This window comes from Carettochelys insculpta, chromosome 9 (genome assembly GCF_033958435.1).
Source record: "Carettochelys insculpta isolate YL-2023 chromosome 9, ASM3395843v1, whole genome shotgun sequence".
Classification (NCBI taxonomy): Eukaryota; Metazoa; Chordata; order Testudines; family Carettochelyidae; genus Carettochelys; species Carettochelys insculpta.
Genome location: NC_134145.1, coordinates 58,340,860 through 58,356,738, shown reverse-complemented (window position 1 = coordinate 58,356,738; position 15,879 = coordinate 58,340,860). Strand labels below are relative to the sequence as shown.

Here is a 15,879-nt window from a genome sequence, read left to right as displayed (position 1 = left end):
CACCAGTGGAGTTAAACCAACAAAACCTTCTAGACCAGACCACCAAAGAGCAAGTTCCCCATAAAATCTACAACTCTCCCCCAAGGATACTGAACTGCATCTACACAGAGGCTACTCACCAGAGCAGCCATTTCAGAATAGGTATCCCATAATAGCTAGCTCTATGTGATTCAGCCACTCCAGAATACCTCCTCTGTGGGAACAATTATTCCAGAATGAAGTCACTTTTATTTTGGAAAAATGTTCACATGGAAGAATTATTTTGGAATGCTGTAGCAGAATATTTCTGGAATAGCTAAGCTGGTCATTTTCCCATGTAATCATGCCCTTAGCATTTCCATTTGAATTTGACAAAAACAAGTTCAGCTCTCCACCGACCCAAAAATATACAAATGAATGATCAAAATGGTTAGAGGTCCCAGATACACATAAATGGAAGGAAGGTGTATACTAATCCCAAAGAAAACAGCAAATCTTTACTTACTCATGTTGTTTCCTGTGTGTCTTAGACATGAAAAAAGAGATCTAACCCCTATGTGTTTACATGTTTTCACAAATACAGGAAGACTTCATGTTAAAGAAGGAAAGAAGTCTAGTTTTTTAAGAAGCTGGGCTCCTGAGAGAATAATAATGGGAACCAGAGGCTCTCACCTCTGTGGCTTGAACCAAATGCAGATGAAGACTGGAATTATTAATGTGTTAAGTGGCGATATGGGGCTTGAGGTTGTAGAGGACACATATAAGGAATATGCAATGGGAGTTCCAGGTGTGGAGACTTGGAATGGTGACGATTTGGCTTTTTCTAATTATTTATTTTTACTGGAAAATAGTGTCTGAGAGAATGTGCAAACTGAGTAGCAATATGATCCCTCTTTGATGCCTGTACACGCCACAAATGACCTTGATACCTTTGGTGGCAGATTCCGCAGAGGCCAAGAAGTGAATAGCCATGGAGCCTACCGGCCAGTTGAGAAGCCAAGCACATTAGCAGAGTCAGACAGGAAATGTTTCACTGATGCTGCTGGAGTGGTACCAAGGATAAATGGAAGATTTAAAACACTACCCTGTTAATCTGACACTTTTCCCCCACATTAAGTTACAAAAGCAACAGAGAGAAAGCCATGCTAGTCTATACACTATCAAAACAAAAAAGCAGTCAAGTAGCACTTTACAGACTAACAAAATAATTTATTAGGTGATGAGCTTTCATGGGACCCACTTCTTCAGACCATAGCCAGACCAGAACAGACTCAATAATTAAGGCACAGAGAACCAAAAGAAGAAATCAAGGTGGACAAATCCGAAAAAAAATTATCAACGTGAGCAAATCAGAGAGTAGAGGGACGGGGGGGCGTGTCAAGAATGAGATTAAGTTAAGTATGCAAACGAGCCCCTATAATGACCCAGAAAATTCCCATCCCGATTCAGATCACATATTGAGTCTGTTCTGGTATGGCTATGGTCTGAAGAAGTGGGTCTGTCCCATGAAAGCTCATCACCTAATAAATTATTTTGTTAGTCTTTAAAGTGCTACTTGTCTTCTTTTTTGTTTTGATAAGTTACAAAAGTGACAGACAACACCTAATGTAAGGTAGCTACAAACTGCAAAGAACACAAAACTGAAGTTCATGGAAACACACACACGACTTATTACTGCAAAGGTGCAGACGTGATAGGGAAGCTGTGAAATGGGAGCTGAAGTTTTGCTTCCCTCCGTAAATTATATCTGTAATGTTAAAGTCACCTTTTAATTTTACTGAACCAATGAAGTCGGCTGGAATCAGTGTCTGCTTAAAATTGACCACAAAGTTGTGCTCCCATTGCTTCCTTATTATGAACAAAGGAAGCCCCACTCCTGCTACCAAAGACAGGAAAAAAGAAGGTGTTTCCCCGCACCTCTCACACCACTAACATCACCTCAGAGAACTACCAGGAATGTGGAGTCTGAATTTCCCCGAATTTGCTGGAGCATTCACTGGAGGCAGCAGATGTGGAGTGGGAACCTCCTCAGCTCTTAGAAGAGAGGATGTGGCAGGTGAACTAAATCTTAAACAGATTTTTTCTTCCATCTCTCTATAAGGTGTTTGAATTAAGCATCTGTTAAACCAAAGATTTTTGACAGCGCCTGAATACAACAATTTGTCATCAATTTATCAGACGTTGCTTCCTCATACTGGTTCTCTACTCATCCACAGAGGAAAAAAATGGAAGTCACCAACATAGCTTACGTGTAAACAGTGTAAGGAATTTCTCTTCTTCCACAGCTTTCAGACCTTTCTACATCAGAAAGCGCATCACCCAGTGACTCTCCCCCTTTGCAGGTCATCCTTAAAATAAAGCAGCAAACAGATGCCCATGTTCCACCACTGTCACTGTCCTTCTCCCTTTCGCTGACTTCATCAAAAATGGCTTTGTGCAAAAAGAGTTGGTCGAAGCACAGCACCTTGCCCAGGAAGAGTGGTGGGCGGCAAACAGGTGGCTTTGCCCAAGTGCTTGGCTCTGAGCTGCTGAGCCTACCGAAGCTCAATGAAGCACAGCGAGGAAGGAGACCATGGGAGCCAGGAGACCCTTGCAACAGTTACTATTTGAGTCAAGGCCCTTTCGCCCCAAGGGACCCATTTCCACCTAATCTATAATTATCTCTTCGCTTTAATCGCCTCATCACTTCGAAGGCTCTCCTGGGCACAGGAAGAGGAAAAGCTCATTAACTGAACCTTTTCTCCTCTCTCCAGCCACCCATCGCTTTTAATTGCTTGGTGTTGTTATTATCTATCAGTGCAACTGGGATCATTTTCATAAGAAAAGGTGGCGGGAGGAGGGGAGGCAGGCAGGCGTCCCCGAGGTATGCACCACAGAACAAACCCGGGCTTTCTCTATTATTTATGCCAGCTGAGGTTTTACAGGCTGAATAAATCCATAACTCAAGTTTATTCTGAAGAGGCAGGCTCCCCCTAGGGAGGTGTTACCCACTTGCCAGCACACTCCTAGGCTGTCCTCAGGGAGCATTCCGGACGTAATAAGACATGTGTCAGCCAATTCCCCCGCCCCTCAGAAAAATGCACGTGCAATTTTGGAGATGAGCAGCATTGCTGGATGAGGAGCAGCAGATTAAAACCCAAACAGCGCCTGCCATTTAACAGCATCTTTTCTCCCTATGACAGGGTGCCATGGCCTAAGGCAGGGGTGTGCAAAGTGGGCCCCCTCGTGAGGGGGGCATGAAATTTTGTAAGGGGGCCCAGCATGACTGGCTGCTGGGTCTCAGGTTCATCCGTCTCATTAAAAACCTTGAAATGTGTTACTCTTTTAATGTAGGTGAATTCACATTTCTATACCAATTAATACACTTTTTTACATTCTACAGACTTATTTTCATACAGGGGGTGCCAAAAGGGGGGTGATTTTTTCCCCCATATAAACACATCTGAAATTTCCATTAATTTGGATTACATTAGACAGGTTGCGGGGGGGTTCTAACTGCAGGGACGAAAAGTGGGGTCCAATGTAAAAAGTTTGCTCGTCCCCGGCCCAAGGATGTCTTTTGCTAGCTGAGTATTTGAAAACGAATTCAAGCCATGTGGGGGAGGGGGAAGAGGCAGTAAGTGGATGCACCGAAACCTAGAGCAAACCAACAGAAACGTCCATTCAATAGTCTTGTTCCAGGTAACACGTGTCACATGAAAGGGGCTGCACCAAAACAACATTAAGCCGAAAAACACCCTCAAAAGCCTGCCTGGATCTGGGGGTCTTTTGTTTCTGAATCACTGCTCTTGTTTGCAAAAGGGCCATGCATACTACTGCAGCTTGGTTGGTTTTCTCCAATCAGAGGAGCTCTTTCAGAGGGAATTTATAGCCCAACATTTGTGTGAGTGACAGCCTGCGCTGCATCCACTCTGCATGCACAAACAATACACGAGCCCTTCATTTCCAACGAACCAAGAACAGTCAGTCTCATTTTTACACTTAATTCTACAGTTTTATGATCAGATAAGATTAACGCATTCCCAAAGAAGAAAACACACACTCTTAAATCACTGGGATGTTTTCAAAATCCATTACCGGGAAGAAATAGCAACTTTACAAGCCTAGGGGGGGAAACAACTCTTTAAAATTCTGCAGGCCTTTGTGTCTGACCACAGGCAGTGACCCCTGGTATTTTCTGCCAAAACAGTTCATTTGTCTCTCAGAACAACTAATCAATTCCAGAGCCCATCAATCATTCCAGTTTTGCCCTAGCGTGGTCTGGCTCAGCGGGGGCCAGATGGCTGCCTCTGTTAGGGAGATTAATAAAATTCTGATGGTTTATGTGGCATCAGGTGTACTACTAAGCGTGATGGGGACTATCAAATCTTTGCAGTGGGGTAGGCGGGGAAAAGGAAGTAGCATTTGCTGACATTTTAGTTTTTTGTTCTACGTCCAGTTCTTACCCTTATATCTAACCCTTAAATCAGAGCCTCTTAGGAAGTACACAACACTCTACCAATGACCTTTCCTTCTGAACACACACGGCGGAGATTTTTATTAGAAAAGGGTGTCCTTCTTAAAAGAGCCCTATGAATGTTCTCCAACCTATCTATCTAGAGTTCTTCTTTTGTTGCTGGTAGGGGGTGTGTGTATAGTCTAGCACGGCTTCCTCTCTGTTACTATCTATCTAGTTTAATTATTCAGAAACGACGAATCAGGAAACTGAAGTCTGAGAAAACCAACGCTCAAGAAGCACATCTGACACAATGGCTACGTCTACACGTGAAGCCAACATCGAAATAGCTTATTTCGATGTAGCAACATCGAAATAGGCTATTTCGATGAATAACGTCTACACGTCCTCCAGGGCGGGCAACGTCGATGTTCAACTTCGACGTTGCGCGGCACCACATCGAAATAGGCGCTGCGAGGGTACGTCTACACGCCAAAGTAGCACATATCGAAATAAGGGTGCCAGGCACAGCTGCAGACAGGGTCACAGGGTGGACTCAACAGCAAGCCGCTCCCTTAAAGGGCCCCTCCCAGACACAGTTGCACTGAACAACACAAGATACACAGAGCCGACAACTGGTTGCAGACCCTGTGCCTGCAGCATGGATCCCCAGCTGCCGCAGCAGCAGCCAGAAGCCCTGGGCTAAGGGCTGCTGCCCACGGTGACCATAGAGCCCCGCAGGGGCTGGAGAGAGAGCATCTCTCAACCCCCCAGCTGATGGCCGCCATGGAGGACCCGGCAATTTCGACGTTGCAGGATGCGGATCGTCTACACGGTCCCTACTTCGATGTTGAACGTCGAAGTAGGGCGCTATTCCGATCCCCTCATGAGGTTAGCGACTTCGACGTCTCGCCGCCTAACATCGAAGTTAACTTCGAAATAGCGCCCGACGCGTGTAGCCGCGACGGGCGCTATTTCGAAGTTAGTGCCACTACTTCGAAGTAGCGTGCACGTGTAGACACAGCTAATGTGAAAAGCCCCACCTGCAGAACTATGAGGAACTACTTATTTTAAATGAAAAGAAGTGGCCACACAGCAGTATTGCATTATTTTCATATTCCTGGTTAGTCTCTGCCACAACGCTTACCTGTTGCTGGAAATACCAGATGTAAATTATTTTTGCTTATATTTAAAAAAAAAAAAATCAAACATAGCAAAAACAAAAACCCTACAGTGACTACTTTCAGTTCCATGGTATTTTTGGTGCGGTCCCTCATTTTGTATGTTACTATTTTTTTCTTGCTACTGACACAGAAGGCAACCTTACTTCAGTGTTCATTGACCAAACTTCCGAAGTTTCAGCTGCAACTTTGTTCGCAAATCAGTTCCATTATTCACCAATTCTGTACTAGCAATGTGAGTTTTAAGAAAACAGAAGATAGAAATAATGCTTGTGCTATGTGAAGGCAGGAAATATCATGACCATTTACATTATTTCACATGGCTTGGAAACAGAAAATTTTGAATCCTTCATTTAAGAGGAAACGTCAAGTTCTGCCACACTAGGACTGTGTCTACACTACAAAAATAACTTCGAAGTTGCTTACTTCAAAGAACAACTTTGAAGTAACAGACTTGGAAGTTAGGCATCTACACACATCCTACTTTGAAGTAGGGCACTACTCCATTCCCGGGAATGGAGAAAGAACTTTGAAGTTGGGCTCCCTTACTTTAACTTTGAAGTATGTGTGCAGACTCTCTGCGGGCTACTTCAAAGTAGTGCCTAGCTTAGACACACCCTAGTTGTTCTCAACCAGAAGTATATGTACCCATGGCATGTATGCAGAGCTCTTCCAGAGGGTACATTATCTCAGTGTGTCTCAATCTTTTTCATTAATAAAAATGGACTTATTTTATTGTCATCTAATTTTTTTTATTTGTGCAAAAAGGATAATCTTAAGTCCAATGGCAAGTCGATTGCCTATAAACAATTTCTTCCAACCAACCAGTCATGATTGAAGTTGTTTAAACAAATGTGTTGTAATGGTAGAAAAAAAGTGTGTCTGAAAATTGTAGGTAGTGGGGGTTCTTCTAATTACTTTTTCTTTTTTTTTTTTTTTTTTAAAAGCAGTACTTCATAAAAAAGTTTGAGAAACACTGTGCTATACCATTTAACACTGCTTATTGTTTTTCTCTAATGCCTCAACTGTGATGGGCAATTTACAAACAATGAAAAGGGGAGACAGTTCTGACCTGGAGGCTTGTGATCTCAACCACCTTACAACCTGGCGGCAACTGTTCTACGTGAGTTGGGGAGGGGCCCTCCAGATCATTACTGACACAATTATTAATGACTCCTCAGGGAGGACAATGTCATCCCCAAACAAATAAGAAGAAACCTCCTCTTGTTACTGAGGGCTGATCTATACACATTTAAATGCACTGGTTAATTGAATCTGTTTCTAAACCGATCTAGATAAGTAAGTGCAATTTCCTTGTGTGGACATTCTTAAATCAGTTTAGAAACTGGCTGAGTTAAAGCAGTTGTTATTTGTACTTGCAGACTTGGTGTAATATTTTTCTGCCTTTTTTTTTTTTCCTCATTCTGCCTCACATCTTCCCTTTGAGGAAAATCACTGAAAAAGTACCAAAGCCAAGTCCATCAACAATACCATTCTTCTAGACTCCTAGGTCCCTATCTGGCTTTAGTCCTGTACATGACAAAGATGTTGCAGAATCGCCAACATTTTCAAACTTTAAAACTGGACACGTGATTCCATACTAGACACTTAAATATGCATTTAAGCGCACAGTTTTAAACACAATTTTGAAAATGCTCTCTTTATTTCTCTAGCAGATAATCACCTGTTGATGTACAGTATTCCAGGATGAATTTGTTAGCGCTTTCAACAGCTTCCGACACAGAGAATTGCAAAGTGTCGGTGGTACATCCTCAGCTCCTTTTAGCAGCAGATGGTATTGATTTACTGTTGCTCCATTTGTTTCTTCATGAGAAGGGTTGTGGTGGGCAACTGCTCATTTTCCTGCATGGCTTTCACATGCAGGCTTTTAGGCTGTCGGGGTGCTAACTTGACTTAGTAAAAACAGCCGAATACGTGGCTTTGGTCTCCCGACCTCTGGGATAAAAACAACAAAAACCAAAACCAGAAACTGTTCCAGCACCCGTGCAGGGATTCCTTCTTGTCACTCGGTTTCTGGTCAATATGTATGTATATAGATGCTGCCAGGAGAGATTATGAGGTTTTGGACATAGGAGCCATTTGTTCAAGATACCCAGGTCCACATCTATCTTCTCATTAAATCTGGATTCCTTCATTTTCAAGCAGATTAGCAAAGTTAGGCTCTGAATAAAGGCTAGATGGCTTGTTTGGATTAATCTGAAGATGGAAAAAATACCGGCAGCAGCGTGGGTTGATTTAAATCTCAAATTTTAATCATGATTTCAATCAGAATGCCAGACGCTTTGATTTAAATAACTAATTATAATTTTGCATTGTACAGTATTGATACTTTTTAGCTATTTCCTTAAAGAAAGGCTGATTCTTGTTACCACTGGGAATGGTTACAACATATTTTCAATAGCCTAAAGTGTCTTGTACCAGCTGCACCTGACCCTGGAGACAGCAACTTTTCATTTCTCATACGGTTTCCTGGCACGTAACCAAGCCTGTGGGGCTACTGTGATGCATTCTATTTAGGACTATGTCTGAGGACCCTTCAAAGGCTTCACGGTAGAATACAGTACCTGCCTCTTAAACAAACACCAGGATTCTCCACTGGTCCTCTGTCTATTTTCGGGTACAAGTCTAGATACTGGTCATGTAAGAAGCACTGACTTCAGGTTTTGGCTCGCTCAAAAAATACCCTCTTCCCTATGTGTTCTGCAGCAATTGAATTCTGGGGAGCACACAACAGTACATTTTGAAATTCTTTGCTTCTTGTGGCCCGCAGAAACTAAGTTTTGTGACAGTCATCTTGTGACAATGATGATGGATTCAATAAAATGAATGTTCTACAGTAGGTGTCTTTTTCCCAGATGTTAGGACTCTGCAAATAAATCTGTGCTTAGTTATGAGCATGTGAATAGCCCTACCAAAGACAACTGACTAATTTATGTACTTAAATTATGTCCTTAAGTATTTGCTAGATCAGGATATTAAATTGTTCTTTCCCCTCATACAGCTCCACAGTTACAGCTCTTCCACAATAGGTTTGCATATCTTTTACTGAGAAGCACCACATTATCTAAGCCAGTATTTCTTAAACGATGTTCCACGGAACACTGGTGTTCCATGAACAATTTGCAGCTGTGCCACAGGGGTTTGGAAAAATAACTCCAAATTTTACAATAAATAACCATTTTACAATGATAACAACAACAATGGAGAATATTGAAACATAATTTTATTCCTCTATCTTCCAAAAGCGGAAGTAGTCTAGCAACACAGCTAGGTGGACTAGGGTTGTGCTAGCCTCCCCTCTCTTCTAATCTTCTTTGCCTATCTATGCAGCAGCATAGCAACTAGCAGCCACGTGCAGCAGCGCATGTATATATTTTCTGTTGTTAAAACCAGATACAATGTTACTTCGTTGCTATGATGCCTAACTGAATTACTTCATTTTGGGTTTACTGTATAGGTTTGGGTTTGTTTGGTCTGACAACCATTTTTTGAAGAAAATTTTCATAGTTATTCCACACAAAAAATATTAGTGTTTGCTGCTCTGTGGTCTCAAAGGCCCCATCTACACGGCCTGGGTCGTCAGCTCGGCTGCCCACAGAGCCATGCTAAGCCGGTTTCTGGAAATTGAAAATGGCTTCCTATTTGCATACTTGCATGACTAATTAGCACAGCTGTAAGAGATTTTGCTCTTGGCAGAGGGGTCTGTTGACAGGAAAGAGGCTGTGTAGACATGCCTCTGCCAGCTAAACCCTGCGTCACCAGTCGCTTATGCCTTTCCTGCCGGCAGACTCCTCTGTCTAGAGCTAAATCTTGCATGGCTATGCTAATTAGATGCGTGAGTATGCAAATGAGAGGCCATTTGCAATTTCCAGAAACCTGATTAGTATGGCTCTGCCAGCAGCGGAGCTGATGACCCGGGCCATGTAGATGTGGCCAAGAAGTTTAAGAAACACCACTCTAACCATAGTTCCTGACGTGACTGACTACTGCAAAGAAATTACTGCCTTTGGTGTGCAATAGGAAAATACAAATTTCACCATATAATGGCATTCACATTTTAAAAACAGGGCTTATCACTGAGCACCTGAAGCAATGGCAAGAGAACAGAACCTGTGGTTAGGAGCAAACATGGATCAGAATGTATTTTGATTCTTCCCCCTCCCATACAAGGCATCTTAAAAAGAAAAAAACCCAAGACGCTTCATAACGTGTAGTGACACCCTTGCGTGCAACTCTAGCTTATGCGCTGTTATTAGAGAGTGGCGGGAGACATTCAATCACAGCCTTAAACCCAACTATCCAACTCCTAGGGCAGGGGTCAGTAATCTTTCCAAGGCAGAATGCCGACATTTGACCTTTTGAGCTCTATATATGGTCTGAGTGCTGGTGATACTTTTAAAAGTCTCTAATAGTCCTACTTACAACAGCGTCATTAATAAATAAATAAATAAATAAATAAATAAATAGTAATAATAATAAAATTATTAAGATGCAGAGCTTTACAATTTAGGTAGCATTAGCTGGCCGTTTGTTAACCCACAGGCATCATGGCTTTGAACAAGCTCCCGGCTGCATGGGGGAGATGGGGTGGAGCTGAGCTCCTGCCTCATGTGCCGATGAAAATTGGCTCACATGCCACTCTTGGCACCCATGCCGGGGGTTGCTGACCCCTCTTCTGGGGCAAGGTGATGCTACTCTATATCCAGTGTGAACCCCACTTTACTGTGACACGTTGATAAAAATCAGTGCTCATGCTTCTATAGGTTCAGTTGCCTAGTATGCCTTTTCCTTCTTTCTTAGGCTTGGTCTATGCCAGGGATCTCAAACTCAAATACCTTAGGGCCAGCACCAGTCCTCAGATCCTCCTGGAGGGCCAGTGGACACCCACCTCTGGCAGGGCTCCTGACAGAGGTCTCTGCACGATCCCCACTTGCATGTCCCTCAGCCCTGCCTGCTGTCCCTAGGCATAAGAACATAAGAATGGCCATACTGGGTCAGACCAAAGGTCCGTCCACACCAGCAGTCTGTCTGCCAACAGTGTCCAGTGCCAGGTGCCCCAGAGAGGGTGGACCGAAGACAATAATCAAGCGATTTGTCTGCTGCCATCCATCTCCAGCCTCTGACAATCAGAGGCCAGGTACACCACTCCTAGCCCCTGGTTTATAGCCTTTTATAGACCTAACCTCCATTACTTTATCTCGCTCTTTCTTAAATTCTGTTATAGTCCTGGCCTTCACAGTCTCCTCAGGCAAGAAGTTCCACAGGTTAACTATGCACTGAGTGAAGAAGAACTTTCTTTCATTAGTTTTAAACCTGCTACCCATTAATTTCATTTGGTGTCCTCTAGTTCTTGTATTATGGGCACAAGTAAATAACTTCTCTTTATTCACCCTCTCCACACCTGTAATAATTTTATATACCTCTACCATGTCCCCCCTCAGTCTCCTCTTTTCTAAACTGAAAAGTCCCAGTCTTTTTAGCCTCTCCTCATAGGGGTTCTGTTCCAAGCCCCTAATAATTTTAGTTGCCCTTTTCTGAACCTTTTCTAGTGCCATTGTACCTTTTTTTAAGTGAGGAGACCACATCTGTACACACTATTCAAGATGTGGGTGTACCACAGATTTATATAGGGGCAGTAAGACGCTCCTTGTCTTATTTTCTCTCTCTTTTTTAATGATACCTGCTAGCACATCCTGGTGGCTCAGGAAAGGTGTATGCAGAGCCTTCCAGTCCATTACATGGATCAGGACAGCCGCCTGGAGCACTGCTCTGCCACCATCTTCCAGATGACACCAGACCAGTGCACAGGCTGCTGCATCGCTCTACTTCCCTACGGCTTCTGCCACTGCAGTGAGTGCGGGAGGGGAGTTCTCCAGTAATCCCCTGAGGCCACATCCATTGGGGAAGGGGGCTTCATGGAAGGGATGTGAAGGCAGGGGGAGAGGATAGAGCAGGGGCAGGAAGAGGCAGGGTGGTGGTGGAGCAGGGGATGGGCTTAGAGGAAGGGTAGGGACAGCATCCCTCGCCCTCCAGGGCTGCAGGGACTCACATGCTGGCAGCTCCATGGGGGCCAGATTGTGGGCCATGAGTTTGAGAGCTCTGGTCTACCCATAGTTTTTGTACTGGCAAAACTATGCCACTTATGAGTATGATTTCTGACCAATGTAATTATACCTATACAATCCCCAGGTGGATGCTGCTTTCCTGCTATGCATGTGATTATACCTAGATAATTTATGCCCATATACAAAGAGAAATAATACACCAGTATAACTATGCCCGCTCTTGGAGCTGTACTACTTTAACAAGACCAGAATAACAAAAATGGTACAACTTGTGCATGTAGACAAGGTCTTAGAGTGCAAAGAACAAAAATGTTCTGTAGAAGGTCCAGGAGAACATTCAGGCAGCTCAGCCACTAGCATGCTGATTACTACACACGTACTGCAGAAAATGTTCCTCCGACTACTGAAACCACCTAGAATTATATTTTCTGCTACCACCATACTTGCTGCGCAACAAGAATAAGAGGGGAGAGAGGCACTAACCCATGCAGCCATGGACTCTGACAGGATAATGGAGTTAAACATACTTGAAGATCAACATCCAGCACTGACTAGTCTGTTTCAGAGTCTAACGTGCCACTGTGGCTCAGTCAGCAGCATTTTTATCTCCGCGTCAGGTGGTTCTGAGTTCAAGGACCCGGGTTCAGACCTAACGTTGGCAGTACAAGGTAGAACAGAGATGGGCAACCTAGGCTAGCGAGTGGGTCACATGAGTGGCCCTCCATCTGAGTGTGCCGCAAGATTGTAACAACCAAGACGGTCCCCTGGGATAGGGTAGTTCTGTTTACTGCGCGTGCGTACCTAGAATTTGCGAGGTGCAACGACTGAACCACAGCAGCGCTCTGACTGGATGAGAAGGGAGCACACAGCTCTCACAGTCAACGTTGAGTGCAGCCAGTACAGGCCTCACTTCACGTGCCCTTGATTTTGAATACATGTCGCTTTAGTAAATACCAGTAGGGGAAAAAAAAACATGCAGACAGAAACCAGAGGAAACTGGCAACCCTGCCATGGGCAACAATAAACAAAATGTCTTGCGGGCCACACTTAGAACCCTGATCGGCCACATGAGGCCCGCGGGTTGCAGGTTCCCCACCACTGAGATAGGAGGAGGAGAGTTTGCTGGCATCTAGAGCTGCTGTTCTGCAGATGATATGCAAAACCAAGGTCACATCTGCCCATCTTTGGGGACTGTTCAAATGGAAGTTAAAGATCTGTTGGCCCTGAGGCACAGGCTAGAGAGGTAACTGTGGAGTCCTGGCCAGCTCCTCCAGTCCTCAGTAAAATAAGATGCTATGCCCAAAGAAGTGTTTGAAGCACAAAATCGTTGCTGTGTTTGCTAGTTAAGAAAAAAAAAAGCACTATCAATACCCAGCTCAGGGCCCTGTACAGAACCTTAGAACCATCTATTGATGATTTATTTTCACTGCAAGTCACACAAAGGCCATGTCACTGATGAACTCTAAGATACTTCCCACCAAGCGTGGGATATTTTAGAAAGTCAAAGTTTACTTATATTTTGATTCCGAGATCAGAATGATGCAAGACACATAACACAGGAAGAGAAAACACACACAGCCACATGTCTGCAACACGAGAGAGCAACAACTGCTCTAAGAGCCTTTAATTTTCCATTTGCTGATTTTTTTCAAAGGGACAGGTCATATTAGCATGTAGCTTCACAAACAAATAAGCAGTCCTGTATTACCATGAAGACTAATAATTTTATTTATTAGGTAATGAGCTTGTGTGGGTTTTATGATGAAAGGTCATCACCTAATAAATAAAACTGTTAGTCTTTAAGATGCTACAGGACTGCTTGCTTTTTTGTGACTTTTTCCAGTTTACCTGATATTTTAATGCTTCAGTCTTATCTATTTTACATTGAAATTTCTTTTATATTTTAGTTCAGAAGAAGCATCTGAGCTATCAAACAGCAGCCATTCTCGCTTAGTAGTTTTTGCTGTGCAAGCTGGAAAAGGGAAAAAATTAAATCAGATACATGACAGACCTCCTAAATGAAGGTGCCCAGTGTCCATTTATAAAATACGAATTGCTACACATAAATTTGAAATTATTAACGGAAACAACTGTAAGTGAAAATAAAACCTTTTTGGATAACTGCGGATAAACAGACAGTGCCCTCTGTAGCTGTGTAACAGCCAAGTCAGAAGACACATTCTTTCCTCTACACCTCAAGCTGGGAAAAGTTAGCACCTGACAGTGATACAGATTGTATTGATTTATATGACCACAGACCTGGAAAGTTCTTTTCCGTTCTTATCCTGCCGGAGTTGACACCACGTCTGTTTGAGGTTAAAAACATGCTTAGGAAATTTCAAGGAAGTGAAACTGAAAACATATTACTGATAAAAGACGAAAGAGTCACCTGATGGTTTCCTCCTGATACAGCGAGCTGACCACTGGGCCTCCAAAGCCACTTTTTCCTTCCTTTCCTTTCTTCTCTGGGATCTGAAAGACAAAAACAGAGTGTGACATGGCTTTCGGACTTCTTCTGCCTCATGCTGCAACTGTTTCTTAGGGGGCAGGGCATGGTTCTCTAGGGTCCTCTCTCTCGCTTCCCCACCACCAGGCTCAAACACTTCACGTTCCTGTGACATCTCAGGGCTTCAAAAATCAATCTGTGCTCTTCTGAGTACCATTCAGAGGAAGTCTCCTGAGAGGCCCAACGAAGCACCTTTTCTCCCCCTCCCACCTCACAAGAATGAGTGCACTGCCGGCACAGCGTTCTCGGCCTTGACCACTTAGGCTAATCCTTTGGGAGGTACCATGTCAGATTACGAGACTGAAAAGCTCACCTTTATAAATCTATTTAATACAGAATTAAATTACATCGTATAACGGGTAGCATTTCCAAGCGATTTCCAGAACTACCCTCCCTTTGATGGCTAGGAACCTTCATCTAATTTCAAGCTTAAACTTGTTGATGGCCAGTTTATAACCATTTGGTTTTGTGCCCACATTGGCGCTTAACTTAAATAACTCCTCTTCTTCCATGGTACTCATGCCTTTGAAGTATTTATAGAGACAAGTAACAGAGGGGTAGCCGAGTTAGTCTACCTTCAAAAACAACAAGAAGTCCTGTGGCACCTTATAGACTAACAGATCATTTGAGGCATAAGCTTTCACGGGCAAAGACCCGCTTCATCAGATGTCTGACAAAGCAGGTCTTTGCCCATGAAAGCTTATGCTCCAAATGATCTATTAGTCTATAAGGTGCCACAGGACTTCTTGTTATATTTATAGAGAGAAATCTTATATCCCCTCAGCCTTTCTTTGGCTGGGTAAAGCGAAGTAATCCCTTTGAGCAGTCTCTCATAAGCTAGAGGTTTTCCATTCCTTAGATGGGGGTGAGCGAAGCAAGGGGTGGGCCGGCTCAGAGTGGTGTGAAACTTCATATGTTACTCCTTTTATGTCTGTGTGCTCACATTAATAAAGGTTTTACATTCTATATCCTTATTTTCTTACACACGCCAAAAGGTTGTTTGTTTGTTTTATTTTTTTCATATGAACATAAGTGAAGTTTCCATTGGTTTAGATTACATTAGACAGGCTGAGGGGCCTTGCTAACTGTAGGGATGAAAAGTGGGGCCCAACAAGAAAAGTTTGCTCATCTCTGCCTTAGATCATCCTAACAGCCCTTCTCTGCACCAGCTTCAATCAGAATTCATCATCCTTCTGAAATGTAAGAGACCAGGACTGCACACACTGTTTCAGGTGAGGCCTTATTATGGCCCTGGTTTCTTAGATCATTGTGTTCCTTTTGTTAAAAACAGTAACTATACAAACATTTCTCCAGTCAAAGGGTATGACCCCTGAATTTACAGATTTATTAAAAAGTGAAATATCTGAAGTCCAGGTTTATTTCCCTCTATTGCTACCAGCACGTTAGATTAGTTAAAATGAAAATTTTAAAAATCTAGTTTACTTTTAATTGCATGTTTCCTTTCTGCATTCCTCTGAGTATGGACTAGTTCGTTTCAATTTCAGGCTCTCCTATCCCATCACAATACTGCCATGTTGTGTTGCAAACACTACGGACATGCTTGTTTAGAAAAAATAAATGGCAAGGAAGCATTTCCATTGGCTTTCAGTTTGTAAAAAAATATTTTCACGATGTTGAAATTTGGGTCAAATTTTATTCAATGTCAGGCTAACTCCATCTTATACAAAGAAT

At 43.1% G+C, this 15,879-nt stretch overlaps 1 protein-coding gene across 3 annotated transcripts in view; it reads right to left on the bottom strand.

Annotated features, from left to right (window-relative positions):
* Window positions 1-15,879, bottom strand: part of ACBD6 (acyl-CoA binding domain containing 6) — a 120,367-nt gene that overhangs the window by 72,953 nt on the left and 31,535 nt on the right. For all 3 annotated transcript variants that reach the window (XM_075003280.1, XM_075003281.1, XM_075003282.1), the window contains exon 4: window positions 14,071-14,153. In XM_075003280.1, coding sequence (XP_074859381.1) covers window positions 14,071-14,153 — 83 coding nt within the window. The remainder of the gene's footprint in view (window positions 1-14,070; window positions 14,154-15,879) is intronic.